General features: G+C 41.3%; 1 protein-coding gene and 1 non-coding gene across 11 annotated transcripts in view; both read right to left on the bottom strand.

Annotated features, from left to right (window-relative positions):
• Positions 1-3405: 3405 nt before the first annotated feature.
• Positions 3406-3480, bottom strand: trnar-ccu (transfer RNA arginine (anticodon CCU)). Its single transcript has one exon. It is a non-coding gene; the product is annotated as a tRNA-Arg (tRNA).
• A 973-nt stretch (positions 3481-4453) lies between these two features.
• Positions 4454-14095, bottom strand: part of LOC101473452 (nck-associated protein 5) — a 188003-nt gene continuing 178361 nt past the window's right edge. For all 10 annotated transcript variants that reach the window (XM_004562590.3, XM_004562588.3, XM_004562589.3 and 7 more), the window contains one exon: positions 4454-7413. In XM_004562590.3, coding sequence (XP_004562647.3) covers positions 7102-7413 — 312 coding nt within the window. In that variant the 3' untranslated portion in view covers positions 4454-7101. The remainder of the gene's footprint in view (positions 7414-14095) is intronic.

Genomic DNA, 14095 nt, shown 5'->3' with positions numbered 1-14095 from the left:
ATCTTTACAATTAAATTAACTCAGGCAATCCATCTTTAAAAAAAAAAAAAAACGACAACAACAACTATCATCTAGTTTTGGATTCTAAGTACATACACAGAATACTCAGAGGAGAAGATTGTGCCATCGCTGTTGCTCCAGTGTTTCCCTCCGCTGCAGCTTATTAATCTGTGCTCAATACACCTGTGAACACCACTGTTGGTGAACATGTGGCTAATTAAGTCATCAACTACTTCATTAGGTCCACCTGTTTAATGCAAATATCTAATTGGCCAATCACATGGCAGCAACTCGAGGCCCTCAGGCACAGCCTGCTGAGGTTCAAACTGAGCATCAGGATGGAGAAGAAAGGTGATTTAAGTGTGAATGTGTCATGGTTGTCGGTCTGAGTGTTGGGATTTCCCCACACAACTATCTTTAGGCTTTAATAATAATAATAATAATAATAATAATAATAATAATAATAATAATAATACATTTTTATTTATGAGCGCCTTTCAAGTCACCCAAGGACACTTTATAATAGGATAAAACACTTAGTAAAACAATGGGAGAATAAGAACAATAAAACAAAAGCACAAGATAAAATGAACAAACAGTGGATTCACAGTGAATATGCAGATTTGAACAGATGAATTTTGAGTTGGGATTTAAACTGGGGGAGAGAACCAATGTTTCTTATTTCTGGGGGCAGAGAGTTCCACAGCCTGAGAGCAGAGCAGCTGAAAGCTCTGCTTCCCATGGGGGTGAGGCGGAAGGAAGGTACAGCAAGCGGGATAGAAGAAGAAGAACGAAGTGAACGGTCAGAACAGGTAGTGGTTAACAGGTCAGAAAGGTAAGGAGGAGCGAGGTTATGAATGGCCTTGAAGGTGAGCAGAAGAAGTTTGAATATTATCCGGAATTTCACAGGGAGCCAGTGAAGTTCCTGAAGAACAGGGGTGATGTGCTGGTAGGAGGGGGTTCTGGTGATAATGCGAGCAGCAGAGTTCTGAAGCAGTGGAAGCTTATGGAGGGATTTTTGGGGGAGACCATGCAGAAGAGAATTGCAGTAGTCAATACGGGAGGTAACAAGACTGTGGACAAGAATGGACGTAGACTGGGTGGAAAGAGAAGGAAGCAATCTGTTAATGCTGCGTAGATGGAAGTAGGCAGAACGGGTGAGATTGTTGATGTGAGATTTATAGGAAAGTGAACTGTCTAGGATGACACCAAGGCTCTTAACCTGAGGAGAAGGGAAAACTGTGGAGTTATCGATGGTGAGTGAGAAATGGTTCGCCTTCAAAAGGTTGGATTTGGTGCCAATAAGGAGGATCTCAGTTTTATCCTCATTACAGAGAATGTGCTGTAAAAGAGACAATATCCAGTGAGCAGCAGTTCTCTCAGTTAGAATTCTTTGTTGTTGACCAGCCTGGTTCAAGCTGGTAAAAACAGGCAATACTAACTAAACTAACCACTTTTTGCAACTACAGTATGCAGAAGAGCATTTCAACAGGAGCAGAGGGTCACTCCTGACTAGAGATGGACATCAGATATTACGTATCGGTATCGGTCCGATACTGACGTAAATTACTGGATCGGATATCGGAGAGAAATAAAAAAATGTAATCCGATCCATTAAATATAAAAAAAAAGCACCTCACAAAACTTGCGACATGGCGTAACTCGGCTCATAACCGTAGCATGTCGGAGCAGTGTGCTCAAGTGATAGAGAGGCTGTGTGTATTTGAAGCCTGCTACCAAACCAGCGTTTCATCTCTGAGAAGGTTATCCCAGAGAGAAGTAAAGCAAGTGTGTAAGTCCATCTCTGAATGTTTGTAAAGCATTCCCGCGTTAAGCTTAACAACCAATACCTGGAGCGACTGCATCTTCTTGCTGCTACTTCAATCGTGAAACTGCTTAATGATCAGCTGATCGGCTTTTCTGTGCGACTCCTTCTCTCTTCTTTGTTTTTGGCCCACTTCGCGCCAGAAAGAGGAAACCAGCGGCTGAACAACAGCAGCACGTTTAAGCTTGATAATCTGTTGTTAGAATTTATTTAATATTACTTTCTACTCGAGGATCTTTTGCAGCTGACGGCTGGTAACTGTCCAGGGGCGGATCTAGCAAAGTTTAGCCAGGGGGGCCGATAGGGCATGAACAGGGAAGAGGGGGCACAAAGACATACTTTTCTTTCTTATTCTCATTTAAAATGTCTAGCTTTTAATCAATAACTATCTGAATCTTACACCCAAAGTCCATTACTGTATATAGTAACTGTTAAGTCTAATATACCCTAGTAAGCTATATTACTTTTTCCTTTGGGAAGATACCATCTGTGCAGTCTGCAGTTCTGTTGAAGGAAGATGTTGAATCTATTTAATTATTTTTCAAAAAAAATTTATTTCTGTGCATTTTTTTTCCCACACTGCATCAAATTAAAGTTGATTACGTCGATTAAGCATCATGAGGTGGAGGGTGGGTGGTTCCCTATTTTTTTTTTGCTGGGAGTTTGCAACCCTATTAGTTAGGTTGCTTAAGATTTCTGCTAAGTACTCTTTAAAATACCAGAATAGGAAGGATGTAGTAGGTTTAAGTTTATTAGATTGATCAGTATTGCTGAACTATGAAATATTTTGTGCAGTGTATTTTTTACATACAGGTATAACAGAATAGCTTTAGTGTTGTTGTTTATTTAAACTTGAGTATGAACTTATACAAAATGCAGCAAGATATTTAAAAAACAGTTTTATTGATTAAAAAACACTATCGGATTCATATCGGTATCGGCACATATCCAAATTTATGATATCGGTATCGGTATCGGACATAAAAAAAGGGGTATCGTGCCATCTCTACTCCTGACATCAACCAAGAGTCGTCTTATTCTTCTTCTCTAAAAACAGGAAACTGAGGCTACAATTCAAATTCACCAAAACTGCATAACAGAAGATTGGAAAAATCTTGCCTGGTCTGATGAGTATCAATCGCTGCTGCTACCTTCAGATGTTTTCAGAATTTGGCATAGACATTAAAACATGGATCCATCCTGCCTCGTATTAGTGCTGCTGGTGTCTGCTTCCAGCAGGATAACACACCATGTCACAAGCTTAGATCATCTCAAACTGGTTTCTTGAACATGATAATGAGTTCAGTGTTCTCCACAGTCGCCAGATCTCAGTCCTATAGAGCGCCTTTAGGATGCTAGATGGACAAATCTGCAGCAACTCAGCGATGACATCAAGTCTATAATAGACCAAAATCTTTGAGGAATAAAGGGACACATCAGTACTAGAAGTGGCAAAGCCAGCGTTTGTATACGAGGACAGCAAGGTGGCTGTCTGAAAGTGCTAGCAGAGGATGGTTTTGATCCATCGACCACTGCGTTATGGGCCCAGCACGCTTAGGCTGCGCCACTCTGCTGGACAGCACCCCAGATGGGACTCGAACCCACAATCCCTGGCTTTTAGGAGGCCAGTGCCTTATCCATTGGGCCACTGGGGCTGCACACAGGAGCTAGCAGGTACAAGCAAGGTTTAACTTTAAAGGACACTTAGACATGTTAGTGTTTGTGTGCCTGATTATTAACCCATGAAGACTTTTATAATCACTTGATTACTGCTCCATTTTATTATTTGCAGCAATTGACGTTAGCTTTGGCTTCCGGACCGTTTGCACGTCTCTGAAACTCACTTTGAGAACTTGAACTACTTTTCAGTTTTTGAGTCATATTTTCAGTGCTGTGAAAATCCATTAAGTTCTGCACTTTGTGACTCATTTTTATTTTTGTAATACCGCTGTGTAGTCATCACCAAATTCTGTGACCTTTTCATGAAATTTTAATACAGTCTTTTCTAATAATAAATCAGTGCACCTATGTCTCTCTTATTCTTTCCTCTCTTCGCTTTCTCCTAATCCTCTACCAGTTGCTTCCACTTCCTGAGACTTGGTCAGCTGGAGATCTCTTCCCGTTAAAAGGGAGTTCTTCCTTCCCACAGTCACCAGATGCTGCTCACAGGGGTTATTGGTCTAATACTGTCAGTTCTTTATGTTGTGATTCACCTTGAGGAATTGCACAGAACAAAAGAAAAAAAAAGCATACTACTTAACCTCGACTTTAAATCTGCTCGCGTGCTGATCAAATAACCTACAAGCCTATGCTTAAGAGGCAGACACAGAGAAAGAGAAATCTTCCAAGCGTGCTTAAACTAATTGCGTTTATTTATATGCGTATAATTGCCCATCAGGGGACTAATGGTTATAAATCCCTCTGCAGCGAGAGCTCTGAGCTTCAGCCCCTGCTGACAGATTGTGAGGGGGAAGCGGTGATTACACGCCATGAAACATTTTGGGGAGGGCTTTCTCCAAACCTGGATTTTCACACTTAAAGAAAGGTCAAATGAATCACCGCGTATGAAGGTACACGTAGCACCTCCTTCACTATATTGCTCAGAAAAACACACAGACATCCTGCAGCTCAGGTTGAAATAGGAAATAGTTTCTCGTATTTATTTAGGAAATAGTTACATAAAATATAGCATTAAAGTCTAGTGTAACAGACAAATTGCACACAGTAATAATAATAATAACAATAATATTAATTACCAAAGTAACACTGCTGGTAACTTTCTCTTTACAAAGGAAGGTTTAAGGAAAGAGGTGAAGCATGACAATCACACTACAGTCTGACAGTACAAAATGTGGGTATAAATACTGGACATCTAGAAAAATACACAAGTCCTCTTCAGACTCTCTTCATACAATATTAACAGTTTCATAGAAAAATCGAAAACACACAGTCGGCTCTGTTGATTAGCACCAGCTGGTCAAATTCCAGAGAGAAATTTGGCATAAGTCCTCCTAAAGTTCAAATATGTCTTTTAAAATAAAGTGATAAAAAACATTTTAGCGTGAGCTCTTATTGATCAAAATAATATTTTTACTTTTTTTAAAAACAACAAGAAGAAGAAGAACGCCCGAAAGAAAACACAAGACGCCAAACAGCAGACATTAAACAGGTTGAACGATTGGCAAACAATTTACATCTTTTTACTTTCTTTTTGTTCTTACTTGCATATATATCGATCAGCAATGCCCGTTCTGATATTAACTTATATTTTTTTAATATATACAACATAATATACAGCCACGAGAGGAAAGCTGAGGTTTTGGAGAGTTTGGGTGTGTTATGCTACATGAGACTACGTTTGGATGCTTGGAGAGCCATTTGTCTACGCTTTCCCGATGGCTGCGTTTTCATTTTTACAATCGACTTTAGTCCAGTATGTTCCCTGAGCTACGGGCGACGACACCTTATGTTTGCTTGTTTTATCTGTACCTGGTCTCATTAATTCATGTACCATGTGGAAACGTCCTCGTTAGAGAAGCTGCGGAGATAGTTTGCCACCACTGGGTGTTTAACTGCTTAAGGAAAAACACAACAAGATTAAAATGATAAAAAATGACTAAAAAAGAAGAAAACTTTAATTATTTCTTTGAAAAATATTGCTTCAAGAGAGTAGAGAAAGATGGATCAGGTGGTTTTTTTTGTTTTTTTGGGGGGGGGGGGTAACTTTTCAATGGGCGTTGTACATAGCAGCAATCCATAAGATGACACCTTGGGTTTTAAAAGAGTTTCAAAAATGGAGTTTTATGCAAATATTGCCCATTCTGCTTGTCGTGTTTTCTTTTATTTTACACATCTTTGTACAGTATTTGTTACAGTGCAATGATAAGAAGTACACCAGCATGGTGGGAGGAAGAGGAGGAGGGGTGGTCACTAATGATACAAACGTGTATTGCTGTCCAGTCCACCACACCCAAGCCAAACCTTTAAAAGTCCTGTTTTTTTTTCTTTTCTTTTTTAGGATGAGGATTCATCCTCGCGTCTGTAGCTCTTCTAAGTGCTTCTTGTTGTAGGCAGAGGGGACCGGCACTCGTCCTTTCATGGCAGGGCTGTAACTGAGACAAGTCCTCTCCAAGATTAGCTGAAGGTTGAGAGGAAATCAAGAGCAGATCCAAACCAAAACCAAGACATTTTTGCAAGACTGAGAAAAAAGAAGAAAATAAACACAAACTAGTGTTTAGGGTTGGGCGATAGGACAGTGACCGGCTCAGATGATTGGCGGTTGTATTATTGCGGGAGATTTTTGGCGTTTTAGTTTGCTAATTTTCTGCGTTGCAACCGTAGACAGTATAAAAGATGGATGTGGCTGTGGTAACATCACCCATTGGTTTCAGAAGTTCAAACTTCCGATGTTTTTAAACTGCAGTTGACGAGGGACGGACATGGCACACCCCGGATAATCGTTAAACTTCAAAGAATGTACAGAATGGACTTAAATATTTACTGAGTATGACCCAAATTAAGCAAGTGAGCTAATAAACTCATCACAAAAGTGTTTACTTATGTTGTCTCTGGATTATTTTCCCATAGACAACAAGTCTTTCTGGAACTACAGGTCTGCATTCCCTGGTGGTTATTAAAGAATAATGCAGGTTTAAGGCACTTCTGCATTGGCTTTATTTCTTTATTTATTTTGTTATACTCGGAAGTACGTCCACCTTTTATAATGTCGCTGTAAATAATTAACTCTAAAGTGCAATAGCTCCTTACTTTCTGGAGGTTTTATGAGCAAGAGTGGAAAGCTGTACACAGATATCAAAGTTTTTCACTGACATGCCAAATGTTCCTGGTTTTCTACCCTAATTGTTTGATAGAGTTGCTGTTATCCCATCTGTGGTTCCCAAAGTTTGGGCGTTTTCAATAAATAAATACAAACTTTTTAAAATGTCGGCTTTCCAAAACGATGCCACTTCAAATTGATAGTTTTTTAATTAATATATATTTTTAATTTGGGAATGGCTGCTTTAAGATGCTAAGGTGTACCTCAGTTTGCCAAAATAATTAGTTGTGGAGATGTGGCAGAAAATGTTAATGTATCGCCCAACCCTGTTAGGGGTAATCCCCTAGAAAAACAGATGTAATCTACCCAAAAATCCACTCCATATGTCCACTGTGTCGTTCAACCTCCAGCCAATCAAGGCATGATTTCCAATAAGAAGGACAGAATCTGAAAGAGAAATGTCTTGAAAACTGGACTCCATCTCTACAGCCCTGCTTTTTCAGACTTCGTTGGATCCCTGGCTGGTGCAGGAAGAGAAGCTGTCGTACAGCGAGTCGCTAAGGGAGCCCACGGGATCCACCCCGGGCCTGCTCGTGAAACTGGAGGAGGACGAGGCCTCGTCTCCTTTGAAGCAGCTCTCCCCGCTCTTCCCCCCGTCGGCGTGGCAGTCAGCTCTGCGGCCGCCCGAGCCCGTGTCCGGGTACAGGCTGCTGGAGCTGCTCTGATTCAGCTTGTTTAAGGACTCCAAAGAGAAGTTGAGAGAGAGCGGCTGGCTTGTGCTGACAGGCATCTTCTCCATGGGAATCTCTTTCTGCAGAGAGAAAGGAACATCTGTTAATGAAGAGCAAATACACGCTAGTTCATGTTACGGTAAATGCTGCAGTGTGAACTTTTTGCGCTGCCCTGTCTCTACTCTAACAACAGTGAGTACGACAGTGATCTATATTGAGATTTTTGTCACGCTCAACGACCAAATGTACGTCTTGGGTGCTGGCAGGCATTCATCGCAGGGAATTTGGTCCCCTCGGCACTCTTCCTGCTACATTAACTGTGCCATTCAACGTTATTATTTCTTTTGCATTACCTCTAGGGTTGCCAACTCCCTGAAAAATAAATAAGGGACACCTCGTGGCCAGGGCCGGGCGACCCAGTTGTCTTCACCCTTCCCAGTGTGGTGAATTTTCTAGCTCTTTTTTTGTGTGTGAAATTATTTTTTTAACCATTTGACTTGAAGTTGATTGTGCGATTTTTGGCCCATTTTGAGCCGATTTTTGAGTGATCGGACCGATTTTGGCCTTCATCGTGCGTCGTGTAGTATACGTGGGGTAACGAGAAGTGATTAACACCTCACGACCAGCTCCCGATCATCAATCGCTCGTGAGGGTGTCACCACAGGCTGAGCGCCTGTGGTGACACCCTCACGAGCGATTGATGATCGCGCGCAAACGTAAACGTAAACGTTGGTGAAAAAGACGGCGCAGCACGGCTGTGCAGCGTGTGATCTGGACACAAGCGATGGAGGCACAACTTGTAGAACTTTGAAAAGCTCATCCGAGCCTTTTCGATGTGGCCTCACAAAATTATCACGACCACAACAACCGTGAAAATAGTTGGATTTACATCGCTGCTCAATCACAGCTGCCTGATCAATGTTTTTCATTAGCAATTTAGCAAAGTTGATGGTGGTGGTGTGTCTGTGTGAGTGAAAGACAGAGCGACAGATTTTCTGTTATAACCTTCATGTTATGGAGGCACAGTGTGAGCACTCAGGTCGCATCAGAGCATCGGGCCGTATAGTGTGAGACTCTGCATCGTGACCTACCAACTTCTAACCCCTGCGAGTCAATCGTGCAGTTTGAGCAGGAGCTGAATAACGTGACTGAAAATCGCACAGTGTTTGCCCAGCTTTAGGTGTACTGTCGTCCGAGACTTGCACCGCAGAGTCGGCGTTTGTTCCCCTGTTGGCCATGCTTCTTGTTGTGGTCATCTGTTGTCTTCCGGTATTTTCTCCGCAAGCGACCTTTCCTCGACCAATGAGATGAGCGGTAATCTGAATTGTCATACTCGAATTGTCATAAGTGTGCTGTCAGCTCATTGGTCACAAAGCAGGAGAGGGGCTGGGAATTATGTTTTCAAACAAAGCGTTAATTCCATTAAAAGTTATAGACTACTTTTGATTCTCACTGTATTACGGGACAAAGTGCGTCCCTTATTAGCTCAATACGGGACGTGTACTTTTGTTTCTAAATACGGGACGATTCCGTATTTTAAGGGACGGTTGGCAACCCTAATTACCTCTGACCATCTGCTTTGTAGGAATACATTAGTAAAAAAGCTGCTGTTTGTTAACACTGCTTCAATTAGCAGGAGTGGTTTCATCTCTTAGCTGATGCCAAAATGTGCCAGACCAAGAAACACACCTTTAGCTAACTCAGCTACAAAAACTGTAAAAGCATGCATTAGCCGTCTGCTTCACTGTCATATGACCCATTGCCACACAATCACAGAGTAAAATAATCCCTTCAGAGGGAAAGCAACACAACACATACACCTAAAAATAGTCTGTTCTTATTCATAATGTACCTGCTTCCCAGTATCTTTTTAATGCGTGTCTCAAAAGACACTTTAACAAGGTAGTTACTGTACCCCTCAGCATCAAAACACCTCCTCAGAGGCTGTAAACAACTTTATTTCTGCAACAAATAAAGCCTGGGAGCACAGCAGCTATCTTCATAGGTGCTTTTTGCAGGGGTAAGTACACAGAGGAGTAGCTGCAGGGGCTGGACAACCTCTAGGGACCCTCCAAACCTGGACCGTTTAGCATTTAGCTGCGAGCTGTAGCTCCCTTCGGACATAAATCCAGAACTACTTCACACAAGGAGCACAAACACATACGCCACTGAACTTTATTAGCACAATTTGGCCCGTGCAAACTCTTACTGCAAGGGTCACGCACACACAGAGATCTTTAAAAGTTCCCCTTAATATGAAGGTCTCATCTGCCTCTTATCACACTGAAAACGTGATCACATTTGTCTTACTTAGCCATAAATACATGCTTTCACAGCCTTTATTACAAAAGTTCCACCTAAATAAAAACCAAAAGGGTTTGATCGAATAAGTCATAAAGCAAGGAATTTCTCCTTTTTATCAAAGAGGCCACAACGAGAAAAGTTTAATTTGGTTATTTCTGATTTAACAGTATGTAAAAGTGGGCGACCTGAGGAGACATTAGCTCACCTTTTTTGTTTACTCTGTAAAAATGTCTATGTTCATAATGCTGCTATATCCCAGCCTAATTAATATACTGTAGGGTGAAAGCTTCACATGAGCCTGTTGCTGTTAGTCTGGTCCACAGGGTTGACATTTCCAGCCACAGAGCAGGAGCAGGCTCATAGCATCAATCTACAAGAAGCTGAAGTCACGTAATTTTGAACTGTAGCAGGAAGTACAGTGTCCCTTTATGTAAGCACAGCTGTTAATTAATTAATTAGTCCTGTTGTCTGTGAAACCATTGATTGAACAGCTTATTTTAATTTATTTTTTTATTATTTATATTTTTAATTCATTCTAAGGTCTGTATGTAATGGAAGTGTGTCCATTTAGGGTTTCTTCTATTTCCTGCTGCAGCCTGATCTAGCATGTTTTTCTCCTTATCAAGTAGCCTCATCTCTTATCTTATCAAAATATTCCACCTTTGGTGATGTGGTGCTTCTGTAGATGTATGCAGTGACAGCTTACTGACTAAATGACATACCGCTGAAACTGGATTTCTTTCTGTGAGACATAGCAGGCTGTTCGTGCTCGATACAGGGATGTCACTGCTCTATAGTGAAACATTAGTTAAGTCTTCTCAGTTTCTCTTACTAACAACCTAATTACATTCACGTGCCAACCCAGGTGTAAACTATGTCATGATGAGGAAAGGATTGAGAGGGAAGAGAGGAAATCATTTGCCTCTAAATGCAGCAGGTCTCATAAGAGCATCAAATCCTGGAAGAGTTTTAAACATGCAAATGTAAAAGAAAATGCCTGAAAAGTTCAACAGGAAGGCTAAAAATGAAAGTAATCACCTCATATTGTGACTGATGCCGAATCAACACAAAACCCTAACATCCCATCGAGGCCCATTAATCTGCACGGTGACCTTTGTTGGGAGGCGGAGTCATCATAAATTTGTAAAGAGGTCGGAATCAAAAGAAATATTAAAGGAAAAATGTGCCCAGAGGTGACGTGTGACTCACATCTGACACACAGGAGCAGCTTTTTTTTTTTTTTTTTTGCAGGTGCGGAGGTTAACTTCCAAATTAAAAACAGGTGCTGAATGCAGATTAGACCGGACGAGTTTTAATTCGACACCCACGCGTGCTTTTTCATAGCTTTCCTATTTTTGTGTCAGATTTTTGTCAGCTGTACAAAAAAGAAAAGACCTGTCGTTAAACCGCCTCGGGGCAAAGAAAAGAGTGCACAACGTGAATCTGTGATTAGCTGTGCGACAGTGAAAAACAGTCTTCAGATGCTGATTCTCTCAGCCAGCCTCCATTCGTCACAAACAAGAGGAGAGAAAAGAAAGGGGGGTTGGCTGTGCTATCGCTGATTGGGTTTGATTTCGGAGGAACACAATTACCAGCAGATCGAAGCTTCCCGGTGCAGGTCTCTGTACCACCTGCGGGCGCAGCCAAAATGATGGCTCCACACATAACTCAGGCTCCAGGCGGACGTCTCAGTGAGAGCTTCCTTCTTGAAAACACGAGGGCCCGAATCAGCAATTGGTTCTGCATCACATGCCAGTAATAGGATGTCTAAACTCAAATTCAGCAGACCTGCTTGCTACAAAAGCTGAGTGAAAGGGTCTTTTATTAAGGCTCAAGCAAGAAACATTTTTTCGTTTTCCCCTGCTGTTATGTATTTTTCCCTTTTTACGTTAATATTCTGAGTCGTACAGATGTTACACGTCTATGCTTTAGATCTGTAATCCTTCAGATTTCTCATGAAGTCAAACTAATTGTATGCACACTGCTATACTTAGTAGCTTTTAATGACCAAAATTGTAATAGCCACACTCTGTAAATAAAAGATGGAGCTAGTAACAGTTGCCATCTTGGAGTCCCCAGGGAGGGGGGGGGGGGGGGGGTCGCCTTTACTGGAATGAGAACACATCAGCAGCCACAGGTCAGGCAAAATAATGACTTTACCTTCTAAGGAGGCTGATGAGAGCCAAACCGCTCCAACAGCTGCTCATCACCTTCTACACATGCACAACAGAGAGCATTCTCATAGCCTGCATGACAGCCTTGTATGGTAGCTGCACCAAAGGTGACACAAGCATGTTGTGAAAGCAGCACAAACAAAAACAAAATCATAAAGAGGGCCAAGCAAAACCATGAAGACAACACACCCCTCGGACGATGGTCTGTATTTGTATAGCACACACCCCAAAGCACTTTACACAACCAGTCATCCACCCATTCACACACTGGTGATGGCAAGCTACATTGTAGCCACAGCCAACCTGATGCGCACTGACAGAGGCGAGGCTGCCGGACACTGGCGCCACCGGGCCCTCTGACCACCACCAGTAGGCAACGGGTGAAGTGTCTTGCCCAAGGACACAACGACCGAGACTGTCCAAGCCGGGGCTCAAACCGGCAACCTTCCGATTACAAGGCAAACTCCCAACTCTTGAGCCACGACCGCCCCGATCTGTGTTCAGGCTCCTATGACTATGGCAGGCGCTTTAAAACTATCCAAACACATACAGACCGACCGAAACACAGCTTCCTCCCCATCTTAACACGACCCCACAGTAACTATGCATGAACCTCATGTGCAGTTTCACCTCCTTATGGGGATTTTATATTATGCAAAAAAACTCATGTAAAGTGCTCAGCATCATACCATTACAACCCTCATGTATCTGTTAATTAGTCAGTAAGCTATGTTTAAATATGGTATTTATTGTCAGTAATTTTGTTATGCTGGGATATTGACAATGAAGAATTTTTCTGTCTAGTGACAGTGATGCTGAGATGAGCTGTTTAGGGCGTGTGAACTTTTCTGTCAGTAAGTGCAACTGTTTTTGCTGCTGTTAGCCTCTGTTAGCTGCTGTTAGCCTCTATTAGCCACCGTTAGCTTCTATTATCTGACATTAGTGAAACTGTCTTCAATTGGATTGGACTTAGACACTTAGTGAATAAACTCACCAAGGATTTGAGAATGTAATCAAACTGTTATCAGAGGGAAAGTGTGGTTTTTAGGACTCTCAAGCCTAACATTAGCTGGCATAATGTTAGCTTATAACCAGCTGTTGCTGCTGTTTAGCGAGCTCATTGTCAGATGTCCAGAGACAGGAGCATCACATGTCTAATGTGCTGATAATAACAGTATCAGGAATAAATGAGTATATTTATCCACATTTTTGCATGTTAGTGTTCAGGACATTGAGGATAACATTTTATTAAAATGTTGTTTGCGTTTTCTCTTTCCTTTGCATTCTTTGGTGGAGAGGACACGTTCTCATATAATAAAACATTGGCATGACGCCTCATATTTTGAGTCTGCAGTTGCAGTTTGTTAGAAAACATAATTACACACTAATCAGTGCATATTTATAACTATATTATTCTTGTTTTTCTATTTAATAAAGCAGCTGATGCAAAGCAGTTGGTCCAGAAGTAAACTCTGAGGTTGAAAATTGCAACGACTGCCATTTACTGACATATCAGTGAGTGTCAAACGTATGGCTATGCTGGTATATACATGCATGGTTCATCATTATATATTTATATGTAGATGATGCTTTAATACTGCATAACTTGGAACCTTAATACGATTAAAATGGGTGGCTTAAAGGAGCCCTCATCTAGTTTAGTTTAGTTTCGTAACAGGCTGCAAACATGTTTATTTCTCCTGAATAGTATGTATTTTTAACAGGAATGTATATGGAGGATTGACTTGCTTCTTTTGACTGGTTTATTAAAGATATAACTTGCAATAAGATGACAAATATTATTATCTGCACTGTAAACCAATTAGCAAACCTTCCTGTCACCACGAGCCAAGATTGAGAGCTCAAGGACTTTGACATAGATGTTATTTGTTCATCCTCAAAATAAAGCAACAAGTCCACTGCTGGCATTTAAGTTTGCCGAAAGGATGTGATGAGAAAAAAAATTAATAGAAGCAGATCTGTATTCAGCACATGGAGGCATTATGAAGCGAGATTTGTGTTAATACTAACAAAACAATTTTTTTCCCATGTTATCTGCAAGAAAATCAGAGCAGCTGTGGACAGACATCAAGCTGGGTGTTGAATGGTTATTAGAAACTATTCATGGCCAGTTTCAATGACGTGAAAGTGTATTCAGTGTGAACTGTGCTGAAAGGAGGCAACAAATCACAAGTTTGGTCAGTGTCAGGTTTGAGAAAAGTTTGGAGGGAGAAGTAATTGGAAAACTCATTTTCTATTGTTGCTGACAGAATTTCAGCAACTT

Source organism: Maylandia zebra, linkage group LG23 (genome assembly GCF_041146795.1).
Source record: "Maylandia zebra isolate NMK-2024a linkage group LG23, Mzebra_GT3a, whole genome shotgun sequence".
Taxonomy (NCBI): Eukaryota; Metazoa; Chordata; class Actinopteri; order Cichliformes; family Cichlidae; genus Maylandia; species Maylandia zebra.
Note: the sequence above shows the minus strand (reverse complement) of the source record. Positions and strands in the feature narration are given on the sequence as shown.